At 40.0% G+C, this 17,347-nt stretch overlaps 1 protein-coding gene across 2 annotated transcripts in view; it reads left to right on the top strand.

Annotated features, from left to right (window-relative positions):
* BCAS1 (brain enriched myelin associated protein 1) overlaps positions 1-17,347 on the top strand; it is a 122,152-nt gene that overhangs the window by 88,496 nt on the left and 16,309 nt on the right. For both annotated transcript variants that reach the window (XM_038750098.1, XM_038750097.1), the window contains 3 exons: positions 144-344; positions 7,755-7,796; positions 16,878-17,051. In XM_038750098.1, the coding sequence (XP_038606026.1) occupies positions 144-344; positions 7,755-7,796; positions 16,878-17,051 (417 nt within the window). The remainder of the gene's footprint in view (positions 1-143; positions 345-7,754; positions 7,797-16,877; positions 17,052-17,347) is intronic.

Below are 17,347 nucleotides of genomic sequence, written 5' to 3'. Positions count from 1 at the left end.
TTTTGGAGAAGCGGTTACACCCATTGAAAGTTCACCTCCATGCCTAATAAACTGCTTGAATGGTGCTTATCCCGAATCCCTGGGTTTCCGCTCTGTTTCCTTTTAAGCCTCAGATTCATTTTGAATGACTTTTTTGTACACAGAGTGATGAAAAGCCACCTGCCTCTTCAGCCATCACCACGTCAGACAAAGCCAACTCTCCATCTCGAGGAGCCCAGGGGGCCCACAAGGCCGGTAAAGGCTCTAACCCTGCAGCCCAGCAGCACCCGGCAGGATCTTCTGAACAGGCAAAGGAGAAACCGGGCCCTACACCCACACCCCTGAGCAAACTATTTCGGAAAAAGGTCGGTACTGCTTTCAGCTTTCCATTTGTAAGGTTGAGACACTAGGGAATCTGGGGTTTTTATTCTTGTCTTCCTTACGGGATTAAACTTGCACTCAGAGTGACGTTTCAGAGACTGACCGATTTCTCTCAGGTTAAAACCTGCATTACATGGAAGGTGAAAGCAGATACAAAACAAGGTTTCTGTTTCTTGAAATTTGGTTGTGGTGCTTCTTTCAGCAGAGATGTAGCAATTTGAAAAGTTGCTTTCTGCTGGTTTTCAGTACAAACCCTGAGCCTAAAAGTAGAGTGCTTGCAACAGTGATGAAATGAATCGCTGAGAGGACAATTTTGCTTGATTTTTTTTCTTTTGTCTTGTTTTATTTTCCCTATTACTAAAGAATGTTTAGGTGTCATTCTTTACTGCAAAATCAGGGTTTTACCTAGTTCACACAAGACAAAGATACTCTTGGTATGCTTTACTTCAGCCCTAAAGAAGATTTCAAACCGTTATTGTCAGATTTTGCTTTTCCTCAGAAGTAGATTTCTCAGGTATGTGCACTGAGAGGAAATGGAGGTGGAGTTATTCTGAGCATTCACATAATTGCCATTGCCAGGGAAACCACATCCACTGTGTGTTCAGAACTGCTGCTTCATTCAAAGTGGCACAAGAGTGCGTGCAGAAAGCAAGGGATGTCAGAAAAGGAGTCAGATGGCACAATCAGATCAGCAAATATTTAAGTGGAAAGAGTTATAGAAAGATGTATGTGTGTTTAGTCATCTTTTCTACTGGGCCATATAGTCAGACTTTGAGATGGATAAATATTCACTTAGAACAGAGCTTCAATGCTTAGAACAGTTCCTCAGTGCTTTGAACAGTCCCAGCACATAGTAAGCGCTTAACAAATATGACATGCAAATTCGTGAAGCGTTCCATATTTTTTTATTTTGTCAATATGTTTTGTTTTGCTGTCTGTCTCCCCCTTCCAGACTGTGAGCCCGCTGTTGGGTAGGGACCATCTCTATACATTGCCAACGTGTACTTCCCAAGCGCTTAGTATAGTGCTCTGCACACAGTAAGTGCTCAATAAATACGATTGAATGAATGAATGAATGAATGAATGAACAAATACCATAATTATTCACTCCTGCAGCAAATTTGCATTGTTCAAAACATCAAAAAAGGAATGAATGCAGTATGAATGGATCTTTAAACCTCTTTTCACCTATGAAGGCCCCAGTTTAGTGTGTGCCCCTTCCTCATATTGTAGTTTTTATTATTCTTGCTTAAGTGCTTTAGCTAACTACTGGTTCAGATTGGCGTCCTACACCATGCAAGCCCCTTCCCTCCACGAGGATATTCAGTGATTAATTGGTTCCGGGAGAGGTTCCAGGAAGCTGGAACCTGGAAAACCAGCCTTTCTCCCTGGGACTAAAGTTACTTTTACCACCCAAGGCTTGAGACTTTAAAATTCACCCCACCCTCAACCCCACACCATTTATGCATATATCAAATTATACATGGCAAAGTACTCATTTATGTTAACGTCTATCTCCCCTCTAGACTGTAAGCTCTTTGTGGGCAGAGAATGTGTCTGCTAACTCTGTTGAATTGTAGTCTTCCAAGCTCTTAATACAGTTCCCTGGAATATAAACTCATTGTAAACTGTAAGTTCATTCTGTTATATTGTTATATTGTACTGTCCCAAGAACTTGGTACAGTGCTCTGCACACAGTAAGTGCTCAATAAATACAACTGAATGATCTGTACATAGTAAGCACTCAATAAATGCCATTGATTGATTGGTTAACTGATTTGAGGAACAGAAGCTGCAAAACTTTTGTCCACTTTACTTCCAAGTAGCTATTGAGTTCCTGGCTCACCGAGCTCCTGATTTGGTGTACACCTGGTCAGCCCACTACTGAGAGTAAAAGATGTCAAATTCTGACAAGTCCCACATAAAATCTTTTCAAACTAAACCACACAAGAAGACTTCAATGAGGATCTGCCTAATTTCACTACACCCTAGTGACTCAAAAGAATCATTCTTGCCTTGCTGTAATCCCAAGACCCCTTTTTTTAGAATATTGGTGAATTTAAGGCCTCCCACCCTTTGGTATCCTCCATCCTCTCGATCTTCTCTTGCATCACCCCATGCATATGTCCATGAATGGAAAACCTTAAAATAGAAATGAACAAAAGCCGGTTACACAGAAATCCTGCCTGCCTAATGTTGATAATGTAAATGATAAACTCCTCCTATGCTAATTACTCTATTGGGCGTGTTTCCCTTTTAGTCCGTGATACATATCTCTTGAGTAGGATACTAAGTATGAGAGGTGAATTTCATCTGCAGATATAAAAACTAGTAAAATTGTGTCTCTGACCCTTTCAATTGAGCAGGAAGAGCGAAAGGTGAGAGAAAACATTATAAACTTTATCAGAAATAATTTGGGTGAAGGTTTGTGCAAGTTTCATTTTGCTTACAACAGGAGGAAACTAGATTTAGAAGCCCCAAGAAGGGAAAAATATAGGAAGTCCTGATATTTATAAGGCTAATTAAAAATTGGCTTTCCAACTCACTCATTTTCATAATTGTCAAGATTATTTCTCAAGCAGCAAACTTTTTTGTTTCCTATTTTGGACAAATAACAAAATTTAGTTTTCTGATGTTATGTCCATTGTTATGATAAAAATAATTATGTTCCTGGCTACATATGTAAATCCAATTTAAAACCTTTGTCTTCGAAGAAGCTGATTTCACTTTTTATCATACTTGGTGAGGAGTTGAAATCAAACAAAAAAAAAATTAAATTTCTCCAAGTTATTGAGTTATTGTGGCAACGTGCTTGCGCTTTGTGCCATTTGAGTCTGTTCAGGTGGTTGAGTGGGGACTGAGTACTTGGAGATTTTTAAGAATTATTCCAGGTTAATGCCAATTTACCAGAGAAGCAGCGTGACTTAGTGGAAAGAGCCCTGGCTTAGGAGTCAGAGGTCGTGGGTTCTAATCCCACCTCCACCACTTGTCAGCTGTGTGACTCTGGGTAAGTCACTTAACTTCTTGGTGCCTCAGTTACCTCATCTGTAAAATGGGGATTGAGACTGTGAGCCCTATGTGGGACAACCTGATTACCCTGTATCTACCCCAGTGCTTAGAACAGTGCTTGGCACATAGTAAGTGCTTAACAAATACCAACATTAATTAATTAACTTATGCTCCTTATTCATTTCTTTGTCACAGATCTATCACTTTCATGGTTTTTTTTTTACTAGAAAGGTGGCTATACCGATGTTTATCTTTCATTGGAAATTTTGGTGACCCAAATAAACCCCAATAATTCTGAGGCTGAAGAGTGTGGTTTAAACATGGAAGGGTGTTTTTGCTTTTTGTTTTGTTTTGTTTTTTGGGTGTGTGTGTGTGTTTGTGTGCTTGCATGCACTTTCCTCTATATTTAAGCTATTATTGCAGCAGTCTTTTCTTTCTTTCTTTGAATTGTTTAATTCTATCTGTGCTGCCAGCATCCTGGCTGTAACCTCAACTCAGAAGAACAAAGACATCACTCTGGCCTACAAAGTTTCCTCTGTTGATGCTGAACTACTTCTATTCGAGGCATGAAATACTGGATCTTGTTTGCAGTTTTTGCTTCATCTTTGTCTGTTTTTTGTTTCTTGGAAGGAAAACTCTTGAAGAGAAAGTTGTTTGAGGACAGGACAGTAACTTTTGATTTTGTTTAGCTTCGGGGACTAATGTATTAAGTACCATAAAATCAAATATGCAACCCAGTCCTAATCTAGAAGTGAATTCTAGGGATGTAAGAAAGCTTCAGAGAAATGCAAGAAGTTAAAACTATACTTGAAGTCACCCATTAGGTCAAACCCTCTGAGTTCTTTCTGTATACTCAATATTAGTATATGCAATGTCCACTGGGGGCACATTTATTTAACAGTTCATCCTTTTACTATGTGTTTTGACTTGAATGGTGTTGTGGAAGTAAGGGTCTTTTTCTAACAATGTGTATTTTTCTGGATGGAATGTGATGTGGAAGAAACAGATATGCACCTACATGCAGCTTCAGTGGAGGAGCACAGACTATAATGCTTCAGCCTCCTCTCTGATCTCCCATCCTCCTGTCTCTCTCCACTTCAGTCTATACTTCACTCTGCTTCCCGGATTACCTCTGTACAGAAACACTCTGGGCATGTCACTCCCCTCCTCAAAAATCTCCAGTGGTTGCCCATCAACCTACAAATCAAGCAAAAACTCCTCACTCTGGGCTTCAAGGCTCTCCATCCTCTCAGCCCTCCGACCTCACCTCCCTTCTCTCCTTCTACAGCCAAGCCCACGCACTCAGCTTCTCTGCCACTGCTAACCTCCTCACCGTGCCTCGTTCTCATCTGTCCCACCGTCAACCCCCAGCCCACGTCCTTCCCCTGGCCTGGAACGCCCTCCCTCCACACAGCTGCCAAACTAGCTCTCTTCCTCCCTTCAAAGCCCCTGAGATCTCACCTCCACCCGGAGGTCTTCCCAGACTGAGCCCCCTTTGTCCTCTCCTCTTCCCCTCCCCATCGCCCCCCCCAACCCTATCTCCTTCCCCTCCCCACAGCACTTGTATATATTTGTACATATTTATTACTCTATTTATTTTACTTGTACATATTTACTACTCTATTTTATTAATGATGTGCATATGGCTATAATTCTATTTATTCTGACGGTTTTGACACCTGTCTACATGTTTTGTTTTATTGTCTGTCTCCTCCTTCCAGACTGAGCCCATTGTTGGGTAGGGACTGTCTCTAATATGTTGCCGACTTGTACTTCCCAAGTGCTTAGTACAGTGCTCTGCAGTACAATAGAGTTGATAGACATGATCCCTGTCCTCAAGGAGCTTTCAATCTAGTGGGGGAAATCAACACTAGAAAAAATTATAAATTTGGGGAAGTAATCCAGTGGTGTGTGGGGAGAGGGTTGGAGGAGTATCTTAATGTTTATGGGGAAAGGAATCATGTGCATAGGTGATACAGAAGGATAGGAAAAGGGTGAGAGATCAGTAAGAGAAGGCCTCCTGGAGGAGATGTGATTTTAATAGGGCTTCAGAATAATGGCTCGGTAATTGGTGAGAAAGTTTCGTTTTCTAGTTGCTTGATTTAAAATAGGAAATTATAAATTTATCCTAAAGAACAGCCATATTGAAACACTATCAAAAACCTGCATGTCTTTGCCATTCCTAAAAATTATTGAAAGAACCAGGAGTGGGTAAAAATAAAACAGGCTAAAGCCCCTTGGCATTTTGGGACTTCCATATTGCAAGTTGCAAAAAGCTGTGGTGAGTACTGAGATACATGATAAGAGATAAACAAAGTCCTTGTAAAAGGAGATCTACAATAATATCAATGTGGTCTAGTGGATAGATTATGGTCCTGGGAGACAGAAGGACCTGGGTTCTAATCCCTGCTCCACCACTGGTCTGCTGTGTCACCTTGGGCAAGTCATTTCACCTTTCTATGCCTCAGACACCTCATCCATAAAATGGGGATTAAATTGTGAGCCCCATGGGGGACATGGACTGTGTCCAGCCTGATTATCTTGTATCTATCCCTGTGCTTAGTACAGTGCCTGGCACATTGTAAGCACTTAAGATATACCATAAAAAAATAGAACAGTGATGTGAGGAGGCTGAATGAATCTTGGCTCTTGGGATTAATCATTAAAATATTATCCTAGAGGTCTTGAACAGCAGTTTAAAAGAGAAGAATGAAACAAGAGGATAGTATTAGAGAGGTTTTCCCCACATTCAGAGCAGCTTGGAAAAGGACTCAGAGATAATAGACAGAGGACTGAGGATAGAGGTTGTGTTTTGGAATAATACTAATAATAATATGTTAAACACTTTATATGTGCCAAGCACCAATGTAATATAATCAGATCAGATATCATCCCTGTCCTACATGGGGCTCATAGTCAAAGGGGGGAGAGAGAACAGGGATTTAACCCCTATTTTACAGATGAGGAAACCAAGGCATCAAGAAGTTAAGTAACTTGCCCAGAGTCACAAAGAAAGTGGTGGAGAGAAATGAGGGTAACTAGGTAAAGTAGGCCAAGTTGGAATCCTCTGGATTGTAAGCTTATTGTGGGCAGGAGATGTGTCTGTTTATTGTTATATTGGACGCTCCCAAGTGCTCAGTATAGTGCTCTGCACACAAGCTCTCAATAAATATGATTGAATGAATGAACTTTGAAAGACAACTAGAAGCTAGTGGTGTAACAAATGGTGCAACATGGTCAAAATGACAGATAGATCTTCTTCCCAAACCTGAAACTTGAGGAAATGGATCATGATCTCTAGATTGTACGCTAGTTATGGGCAAGGAGTGTGTCTACCGACATTATTCTATGGTACTCTTCCAAGCGCTTAGTACAGTGCTCTGGGCAGAGTAAGCTCTCAATAAATGCCACTAATGAGCATCATCATCATCATTGATGACAAAGACAGAAGCAAGACCCTTTGTTAGCTATCAGCATTGAACATCCTCTAGCTGAAGATGTTGTAAGATCTTTGAGGATAGGGAGCATGGATATCAATTCAATTATACTCTGACAGGCACTTAGTACAGTGCTCTACACACAGTAAGTGCTCAATAAATGCAACTGTTAGATTGCTTGCTGCAGTTGTAATTGCTAGGAAGCACTGTGGACCCTGATGAGAGCCTAATTCATTAACCCAATCCTCCAGCAAATAATGATTTCACTGAGATTGCATCCCACAGTTAGCATGAAAAAGCACACCCCCAGGGGTGGCCTGCTTGGTGCTGCTGAAAACAGAAGGGAGATGAAAAGATCATGAGAAACTAAATGGATATTCAGGTTTCAGCCACCCTAACCTTTCTCCTCCACTGCTACAACCAGAGTTATAGTTTCCTTTACTGAACAGGGACTAACTCGCACTTTCTCAGACACAGGAAACTAATACTGCGAAAATCAGTTAAAATGCAGCTGCACAACAACAGGGAAAGGGAAAGGTACTTGGAAACTAAATACAAAAACTCTTTTGAAGGCAAGAAATCAGGGGGATTTAGTTGTCATTTCGTATTTTAAAGCAGGGTGATTATTCTATTCATCATTTGTAGAGAGGAGCACCCCCATGAGCCAGAAGAGAGCCAACAGAGAAGCATTGGCAGGTTAGGTCTGTATTCGATGAGGACAGAATTATTCTACAGCCAAAATACATTTTGATCTCAAATATCCTGTTTTTTCAAGTGAAGATCTGTTTTGATCTGATAATTTGACAATTAGAAGCTAGCCACAGATGTACACTACTTATGACTTGCTATTAGTTACAGTTGGGTTTGTCTTATAAACACTTTTCAGTCTACACTGAAGCTTTCTTGTAACATGAAGTGCTTACATTTTTGTTTTTACCCTCCCTTCAGTCCATTAAAGAGGTTCCAGCTCCCCAAAGTCCTAAGGAGAATGTAAGTTCAATACTAAACTGTCGAATCACTCAATTTTCACTTCTTGCCTTCTCTCAGACACTTGAGAAATCCCTTCTAATTCCATAAAAAGCAGATACCAAAGCAAATACAGTAGGTTCTTTCAGTCCGAACAAAATAACAGTCACCTTCAGGGTGCAGTTATTTGTACCTTTCTTCCAAACTACCAGCAGCTATTTGAATAGGCTAAGATCTCAATCTTTCTCAAATTTCACTGTAGTTCAGGGACTGAAAGAAACTACTAAATGCAAGGACAGCTTTGTCATTCCACATCTTTGGGGATTTTGCAGTATCTCCTGTTTCTTTCATCCTGTCACTCTTTTGATCCAGTAACAACCCACATTGTTTTATAAATCTTCATAGCGCACACAAGTGCACCGGGAACAAGAACACCCATTAAAAGTTTCACTCCAAAGAATAAGTTCTGAGTGTTGGCTGCAGATGAGAGGTTTCATTCCTAGCTTCACTGAGCGAATGGTTCAATCGGAAACCTCAACGCCTTTCAGGTTCCAGAGCAACACACTCTCGGAATCCCATGAAGAGCTATCCATGGGAAGAAGTACAGAGATGAAGGTGCTTTGAATGACTTCATGATAACAATGATATTTATTAAGCACTTATTATGTGCCATCCACTTTGCCTAGGCCTGGGGTCAAGATGAGATCATCAGAGACTTAATGGGATGTTCTTATTAGTGGTGCAGACAACCCGCTTGAGACAAACTCATCACCAATTCTTTGACATAATTTGCATGTTTCCATGGGTCTTTCTGGGAGCATTTCTCACACTGATGACTTTTGCTTTTTCCCTTTGATAATGTTGTTGAAACCGAGATATCAGAAATCCAAATTTGTTCCAGACATGTCTGTTGAGAAAATGTTAACTTGGCAGAAGGGAGGTGGGCGGCAGCTGAATACGAGTCACAAATGTGTGTGCTTTATTGTCTAAGTTTTCGTGTATGCGTAAGTATGAGAAAAATCACTTACATCTGCTATTTCCATTGCATGATGACTCTTAGCCAGGCAGTGGAACAAATCATCACAAAATCATTTGCCCTTGAGTTTTGCAGTTAATTTTTTTTGGCACACATCTTCAGGTAGTAGAAAGTCTTTAGTCATTTCACTAGCTTGCATCTTCTTCACTGTGAACTTTAAATAAAACTGCAGGTTAAAATCAGAGCTCTGGTTAGCAAAAGTTTGAGCGAGAATTTTGACCTTAGTGACTTCCTTTTACTAGGGCACTTTCAGGTGTTTGTGGGCGCAGAGCATTAAAGGAACATTTTGTCCTACTATGCTATCTTTTGGCAAAAATTTCCTAATCTCCATTATTACACATTTTATTTTCTATAATGAGAGTTTTTTTCCTGTGACTTGGAGAGTCAATCATTTTATGCCTTTTTCACCTTGGAAAGATCCCAAATCCCATAAATTAAGAAGGTGAGAAAATAAAGATGTCTTTAAAATAACAAAAAGTATGAACAAAGGCAATCTTGGTCTTTTCTTCTTTACTGCCCTTGAAGCATTATGCTTGAAGTTACGGATAAAGTTCAAAATTGCCTTTTTCCTAAGTACAGGGTGGCCCATGAAAATATCAACACACTTTGATTACCACTTTTTTTTAGAACTGAAAAGGAGTTTAGGCAAGCCAGTTTGCTTATCTTGTGGCTAACATTAATTTGGGTAGTGAGTGTCCTGCAGTAGAGATTAGTAGATTAGAGAGCATCTGTGATGTCAGAGAGGACTAAAAACTGGAAAAACCTAAAAAGGGCTCTGTCAGCTAGAGGAGATGCTATCGGGGTTCCCTGAGTGGCTTCAATGGTGGTGGAAGTAGAAGTTCAAGGTTCCAAAACCATAGAGAAGCAGTGTGGCTCAGTGGAAAGAGCCCGGGCTTTGGAGTCAGAGGTCATGGGTTCAAATCCCAGCTCCGCCTATTGTCAGCTGTGTGACTTTGGGCGAGTCACTTCACTTCTCTGGGCCTCAGTTCCCTCATCTGTAAAATGGGGATTAAGACTGTGAGCCCCCGTGGGACAACCTGATCACCTTGTAACCTCCCCAGCGCTTAGAACAGTGCTTTGCACGTAGTAAGCACTTAATAAATGCCATCATTATTGTTATTATTATATATCTTGACTACATAGTAAAACCCAAGACATTATATTGATGTTGAAGGATGTGCTCAACATTGTTTGCCCCTGCACATTCATGTCAAAGTATATCCTTATCAAAAAAAACAAAACTTTCCCAAAATAATCTTAGTCAGTGGAGACAAAGCCTGGAATCTTTATGAGATCTTCAAGTTGGGCCCTTCTTTATTATTCACTGAGCACTGGTGTAAGAAATGTTTTCATAGACCAGAGATATGAACCTTAACTGGTCACTTTTTCATTAACCTTTTTGAGTTAAATATCTGTTTTATAGTTTTAAGTATATTAACCGATATAATTTTCTTATTATAAATAGTATTTGTATGCAATTTAAAAGTGGAAAATTGTTCCCGACAATGGATTTTCCACAACCTCTATCTGAAACCTTAATTGAGTAAAATCTAATTAAAATCTCAGAACTGAAAACGAGGTCCATTTTAGTGTATACTCAGATATAAGCCACATTCATTCATTCAATCGTATTTATTGAGTGCTTACTGTGTGCAGAGCACTGTACTAAGCGCTTGGAAAGTAGAAGTTTGCAACATATAGAGACAGTTCCTACCCAAAAGTGGGCTCAGGCTAGAAGATATTGTCTTTTGAATTAAATTAAATAATAAACGCCACTGAAAATATAAATACCATTCCTGAAGGGGAAAAAATGCAAAAATCCAATAAAATCTTTTCTTTAGGACAAAGAATTTCCCAGATGAAAATTTTGCAGTTAGTTAACTATGGTGTATATTAACAATTACAATATGTGAAAGACTGTGCTTAGCACTGAGATAGGTGCAAGATAATCATATTGGACATCATCCATGACCCAAAATGGCTCACAAAGATAAGTGTGGTATTAGCTAAGTGCTTGCTTTGTAATTTTGTAATTAAGCATTGCACAAAGCACTGGAGTAGATAGAGACAATGAGGTCAGACATAGTTAGTCCCTGTCCCGCATGGGGCTCTGAGTCTAAGGGAGGAGAGCACACATCTTATCTCCATTTTAAAGATGAGGAAGGTGAGGCACACAGATATTAAGTGACTTGCCCAGAGTCACACAAAAGAAAAGTGGCAGAGTACAGATTAGAACCCAGGTCTTCTGACTCCCAGGCTGGAGTTCTTTCCCTTAAGATATGCTGCTTCTTAATCTACAAGAGATAGGGAGAGCGGATACTTTAACCCCATTTTACAGCTGAGGAATCTAAGACATAGAAATTAAGAGATTACTTGCCAAAGATTACAGAGCAGGTCACAGCAGCACATATATATCTTTATATAGAAGATATAAATTCTAAACATAAATTTGCCAATCCTCTTGCATTTCACTAACCATCCTCAAATTTGTGTGCTCTGCTAATCTGCCTTCTCCTTCCCCCAAAAGTTTCTTAACTTTGGTGTTTCATTAGGAAAAAATGTTTTTGATGGCAGAGTGGGGGAACATACTGTTGTTAATTATCCTGTAGGAGAACCTAACAGTGTTGGTTTTCTAAATTGGGAATTCACTGGGGACCTCTAGATTGTAAACTCCTTGTGGGCAGGGAACGTGTCCTCCGACTCTGTTATTCAGTACTCTCCCAAGTGTTTAGTATAGTGTTCCTCCCACAGTAAGTGATCAGTAAATAGAATTGATTGATTGAACGAGTGATCCCATTTTGAAACGCAGCCTGGCCTCGTGGAAAAGAGTACAGACTGGGAGTCAGTAGTCCCAGGTTCTAATCCTTGCCTCTAAGTTCTGGCAAGTCATTTAACTTCTCTGTGCCTCCATTTTCATCTTCAAAAAAGGGGATTAAATATCTGTTCTCTCTCCCCTTTAGACTGTGAGCCCTATATGGGTCAAGGACTGAGATGGTTCTGCTTATATTGATTCTACCCCGCTACTTATAACTATGTATTATTGTTATTCTTTTACTGTTATTAAATGTGATAAGTACTTACTATATGTCAAGCACTGTTCTAAGCTCTGGGATAGATACAAGTTAGTCAGGTTGGACACAGTCCCTGTCCCTCATGGAGCTTACAGTCTAACTAGGAGGAGAACAGGCATTGACTCTGAGGCATTCATTTGCCCAAGGCCATACTGCCAGCAACTGACAGCAGCTGAATTAGAACCCAGGTCTTCGGACTCCTAGGCTCTTTTCGCTAGGCCATACTGTTTCTCCAAGAATAGTGCTTGCTGCATAGCAAGCCCTTAACAAAGTGCTTAGCATAGTGCTCTGCACACAGTAAGTTCTCAATAAATCCGATTGAACAAATACCATAATTATTATCATTCTACCCAAGTGAGACATATCCTGGGTAGTGTAGTATGTGTGGAAAATGAATTCCCTAAACATTTCCAGTTCTAGGAGCCCCTTTGCCTTAGTTTTTAGTCACAGCATTGCAGCTTGAAGCTAGGTGTTCAGTGTTACAACAATGCAGTTTGCCAAACAGATTGCCAGGATTAAAATTCATTTTCCTCTGCAGATCGGAGGACATATTGGTAGCCTGACATGCTTCCCCTCTTAAGAAACCCATCGGCTTTTTTATGCTCCTTCTTAATGAAGAAATACAGAAATGGTTAGGCACTATATATACTGGATCATAGATCTATGGTCTGCATAGTAAAGAGAATCAAGTTTACTCTAACAAAGATACTCAGACTTGAGGAACGTGAAGTTCATCAGTCAATCAGAGAAGGCTTACCTTGTGCAGAGCACTAAACTAAGAGGTTGAGAGAGTACAATACAGTTGGTACAATCATTAAAAGAGAATTAAAATAAACAAGCAACTAAATACTTCAACAATTCTAAAGCTTGCTTGTCAACTCAGCCTAGTTTCACAGTGTTAGAACTTCAGATTTCAAATCCAAGAGGTATATATATATATATATATATATATATAAGGTAACTGCTCCATTTAAATTTAATGTTTCAGGGTTAGGACCATGCATGCTGGTTTTATGATGTTATGCACTGTTCTCCCGTTGGCTATAAAATGTTTAAGGGCTCTGTTGAGGTCAAATTATTTGGGATCTTTTCATGCCAGTGGCACATTCTTTATTGAAGAAAGGAAGATGCTTTCCCCATAGTAAGTGTATTTTCAGAAATAATTAAGTTTCCTTTCTCCCCACATAAAATTCCATTTTATTATCAACCTGAAGAATTGGGAACAGGAAGGCAGTCGGGTGTAAGGAAGCATTGTTTCCAGCACAAATGAATAGGAAATGCAAATGCCGCTCAGGGCCCCTGTGGATGTATCACTCATCCCTTCAAAGCATTTTTTTTAGTACTTGCTGGTTTGGCAGTTTCCAGTGATCAGATGAATGCCCTAACTGTCTGAGGTGAGATCCTGACTAAGCTGTGGCATGAAGCAGTCATCTGAATAATAATAAATAAAACTTGAAACAATTATGAGAAATTATTCAGCTTCCTAGATTGAACAATGTGTTCCCGAGTAGTAGACCTTCTGTTCCCAGCACCCCGGTTACACTGGTGCACAGATAATTAGATAGAATACGAGGGGAGGTAAGATGATAAAGTATGCCCAGGGTCAGCATAGTTGCTAAGCTTGTTTCTTTCTTCCTTTTGTTTTTAAAGTATGATCTTAGTTTAAGTTGAAAAAAAAAGAGACGATGTGCATTTCAGTCTTTCGAAGCAGACTTTTAAAGGAGACACAGCTAATTGTCAGTTGTGTGACTTTGGGCAAGTCACCTCACTTCTCTGTGCCTCAGTTACCTCATCTATAAAATAAGGATGAAGACTGTGAGCCCCACGTGGGACAACCTGATCACCTTGTATCCCACCAGTGCTTAGAACAGTGCTTTGCACATAGTAAGCGCTTAACAAGTACCATCATCATCATCATCATCATCAGTGAGGGAATGGAGCCTTGCTGTGCACAGAAGTCTAGTTTTTAAGTCACAACCCTGAGAAGTAACCTGTACTAATGGAAAACGCACACGATTAGGTGTCAGGAGACCTGGGTTCTAATCACAGCTCCACCCTTGCCTGCCGTGGGATCTTGGGCAATTCACTCAACTTCCTCTTTGCGTCCTGTTTCCCCCCCCTTCAGACAGTGAACCGCACATGTTCAAAGGGACTGTATCCAATTGTACCCACCCCAGCCTTTAGAAGACCGTTGGTCTCATAATACGGCCAGCGTAAATGCCACCATTATTGTTATTAATATTAGTATTGACATTATTAGTGTTATTTGAACCATGTTTCTACATAGCTAGTCTGGTGTTTTTGATGGTGTTTCCAAATTCCTCAGTGTAAAGTCTAGTGTTTTTGATGTTTCCAAAGTCCTCAGTGTTACTTAGAAAAGGCTGGTGTGGTATTGCAGGCCCAGAATGCAGACTCTCTGAAAGTAAAGAGGGCCCCAAGTGTTCTGAGAGAATCATACAGGTGGACTGGAGCTTGAGAAGTGATTTGGCCCAGTCCCCTGAATCCAGACAGGTAACAAACTAGCCCACCCAAGGCTGCTTGCTGTCTATTCTTTAATCTCTCTGGGGCTTAAGTGCATATCCTGGTCGGGAGTCTGAAGAAATGTCTTATCATAATAATCCCGGTGATATTAAACAGTCACTATGTGCCAAGCACTGAGGCCGATATAAGGTAATCAGATCGGCCACAGGCCCTATCCCACACGGGGCTCACAGTCTAAGTAAGGGAGAGGATGGGTATTGAATCCCCATTTTACAGATGAGGAAACTGAGTCACAGAGAGGATGAAGCGACTCACCTAAGGTCTCAAAAAGGGAATTGGTAGAGCAGGGACTAGATCCTGGATCTCCTGACTCCAGGTCTGTGCTCTTTCCACTTGACCACACTGCCTAATAGTCAGTTTCCACATGCACATAAAATCTTGCTTTCATTTAAACCTATTTGCTCTGTTTAGCCTACTGGGGGCAGACATCCTCTTCCCCGAGGATGTCCTTATAATTTCCTTATTATAAAACACTGTATTTCCCCACCTATTGGCTCTCTTCTCTGCATTGCCTTTGCACGTACCTGTGTACCTCTTAAGCATTTCCATACCCCACTCCCAGCCCCATATCACATATGTACGTATACTCTGCCATTTCCCCTGTCTGTAATTTGTTGTAATGTCTGTCTCCCTCACTAGATTGTAAGCTCCTTGATCTTAGGGATCATGTCTAGCAACTCCATCATACTGTGCTTTCCCAAGCACTTAGTATTGTACTCTGCACACAGCAAGTGGTCAGTAAATACCACTGAATGATTCATTCAATATATTGAAGGCAGCTGTTATAATACCTTTCTCTACTCCCTCTGGATTAAACTCCGATCCATTTAACCTTTCCTCAAAAACTTCACAATTTTGTCTGCTCTTACATGGACCCACTCCAGTTTCTTGACATTCTTTTAAAGTTGTGGTGGCCAACTGAACACAATATCCCAATTAAGAGCTGACCTGTGCAGTGTTTGGAAGAAGAAATACCTCCTGGCTCTTACAAGTCAAGTTCTAGTTAAGCCAATTTTGTGTTTGGATTTTTTTTTTAAGTATTACAAAACTAGCTTATATCTGGTTTAAATCCACTCTGGTGCTGTAGCCTTTTTTGCTGTCCTGTGTCAACCCAATCTTTCTCTTTTTTGTATCTGAATTGCTTTTGGTCCCGAACTGTCTTGCCCTTCACTTTGCTGAATTTCATCCAGGATTTTATAGAATAATTATTCTAACTGGGTGAGATCATTCTGAATTTTATGCCTGACATCTAAAGGCTGAGGGACCCACCCCAGGGAATATCATCAGTAAACTTTTTTATCTAGACTCTCAACTCCTACCTACAGGATAAGGATATTGAAAAGCCTCATCCTTCGTGAGATGTGACTCAATATATCATTACATATTAACTCTAAGTCCCAGATCACTCACCTTTCAATGTTCACCTACCCAAAAGTAAGATGCTCAATATGCTAACTTATAGATGAGAATGCCATGTAATATGAAACCAAACACCTTACTGCATTCTAGACCATTACACCTACTTCTTTGTCTAGGGTCATGTCACTCTAAAATGGACAAAAACAACAACCCAATATTGGTTTTGCAGTTTATCCCTCTCAAAGCCACAATGGCTGTGTCTAGTAAATTGTGATTTTCTAGATAGTCACAAATAGTAATGTGATGTTTGTTAACTGTTTGTTAGCCCTTACTCTGGCTCAAATGATCAGAGTTGATTTTTTAAAAAATAATTTAACTTATCTCTGTGCCTGAAGAAGTCAGCCATCTAAAATGCCTTCTTCCCTTCAAATCCATTTTACTAGCATCTTAAATTTACATAGATTTGCTTTTTCTAAAGTTCAGCTGCTTTCTCACAGTTCTCTCCTCCCATTAGATCTTGGTCACCTTGCAATCTCTTCCACAAAAGTTACCATCATTTTTCTTGACCAATTCTAGACTGTTAGTAAGAATCAGTTCAAGAAGGACATATGCACTACCTGATTCTTCTCTCTGCAAAGTAAGAGTGCTCCTAGTACAACATAAAAATCTGTTTGATAAACTGTAGTCCACAGAATTGTTTTTCCATCAAAGAAGTTTTCATCCACTTTCTTTTCCTGACTCATAGACCTACGACAGACTTCTGTTGCCCTTCATTGTTTTCTTCTTTCATCTTAATCCAGACATTCCCTTCCCACTGGCCTCCTGATACTACACTCTGTGTATGTATCACTGTCGTTCGATCCATTTTGCTGTTCTTTAGACTATTTCAGCTTCATCATTATTCACCAAAACTCTTCCAGACCATGGAGAAGACATTCGATTCACCACTACTTTTAGTAGATCTGCCTGGGAATATTCAACTGCCAAACTGCTCTCTATCTTGGAATGCAATGGACACCAATACAATCTCTTCAAATTTAATATTCATAAACAAGTGTTGTTTTCCCATCATAATATCTGGTCAAAAAATAAATGCAGGTCACAAGAGATGTAGCAGTACAGGTTTCAATGTCCGAGGAAGTAGACGCGTCATTACAAACGGTGGATCTCAATGAAGAGGAGAATAGAAATAATAAAGCTACAGAGGTAAAGCCCAAAGGAGAAGAAAATAAGACACCTCGGAAAAACCTGATGATGTTTTTCAAGCAACTGGTAAGATATTTGCTTTGGACAACATAATCTTGCATTGTCTCCCCTGTTACAGATGACTGCACGGATATTGCACAAGTGTTTCAGAATCGTGTAAATATGTAACTTAGCTTCTGAACTGTCTTCTTTTTGTGCCTTGAACAGAGGCTCGGAGAGAGAATTCTAACTGACATGAGGCAAGAGTCATTAGCATTTGAAATCTGAAGTAGCGTAACTTAATTTGAAACAGTGGCCAAAATTAAAAAAACTATTCTAGCCAGTAAAAAGCCCCAGGTTTAATCCAATATTTTTAGAGGACA

Source organism: Tachyglossus aculeatus, chromosome 8, assembly GCF_015852505.1.
Source record: "Tachyglossus aculeatus isolate mTacAcu1 chromosome 8, mTacAcu1.pri, whole genome shotgun sequence".
Taxonomy (NCBI): domain Eukaryota; kingdom Metazoa; phylum Chordata; class Mammalia; order Monotremata; family Tachyglossidae; genus Tachyglossus; species Tachyglossus aculeatus.
Note: the sequence above shows the minus strand (reverse complement) of the source record. Positions and strands in the feature narration are given on the sequence as shown.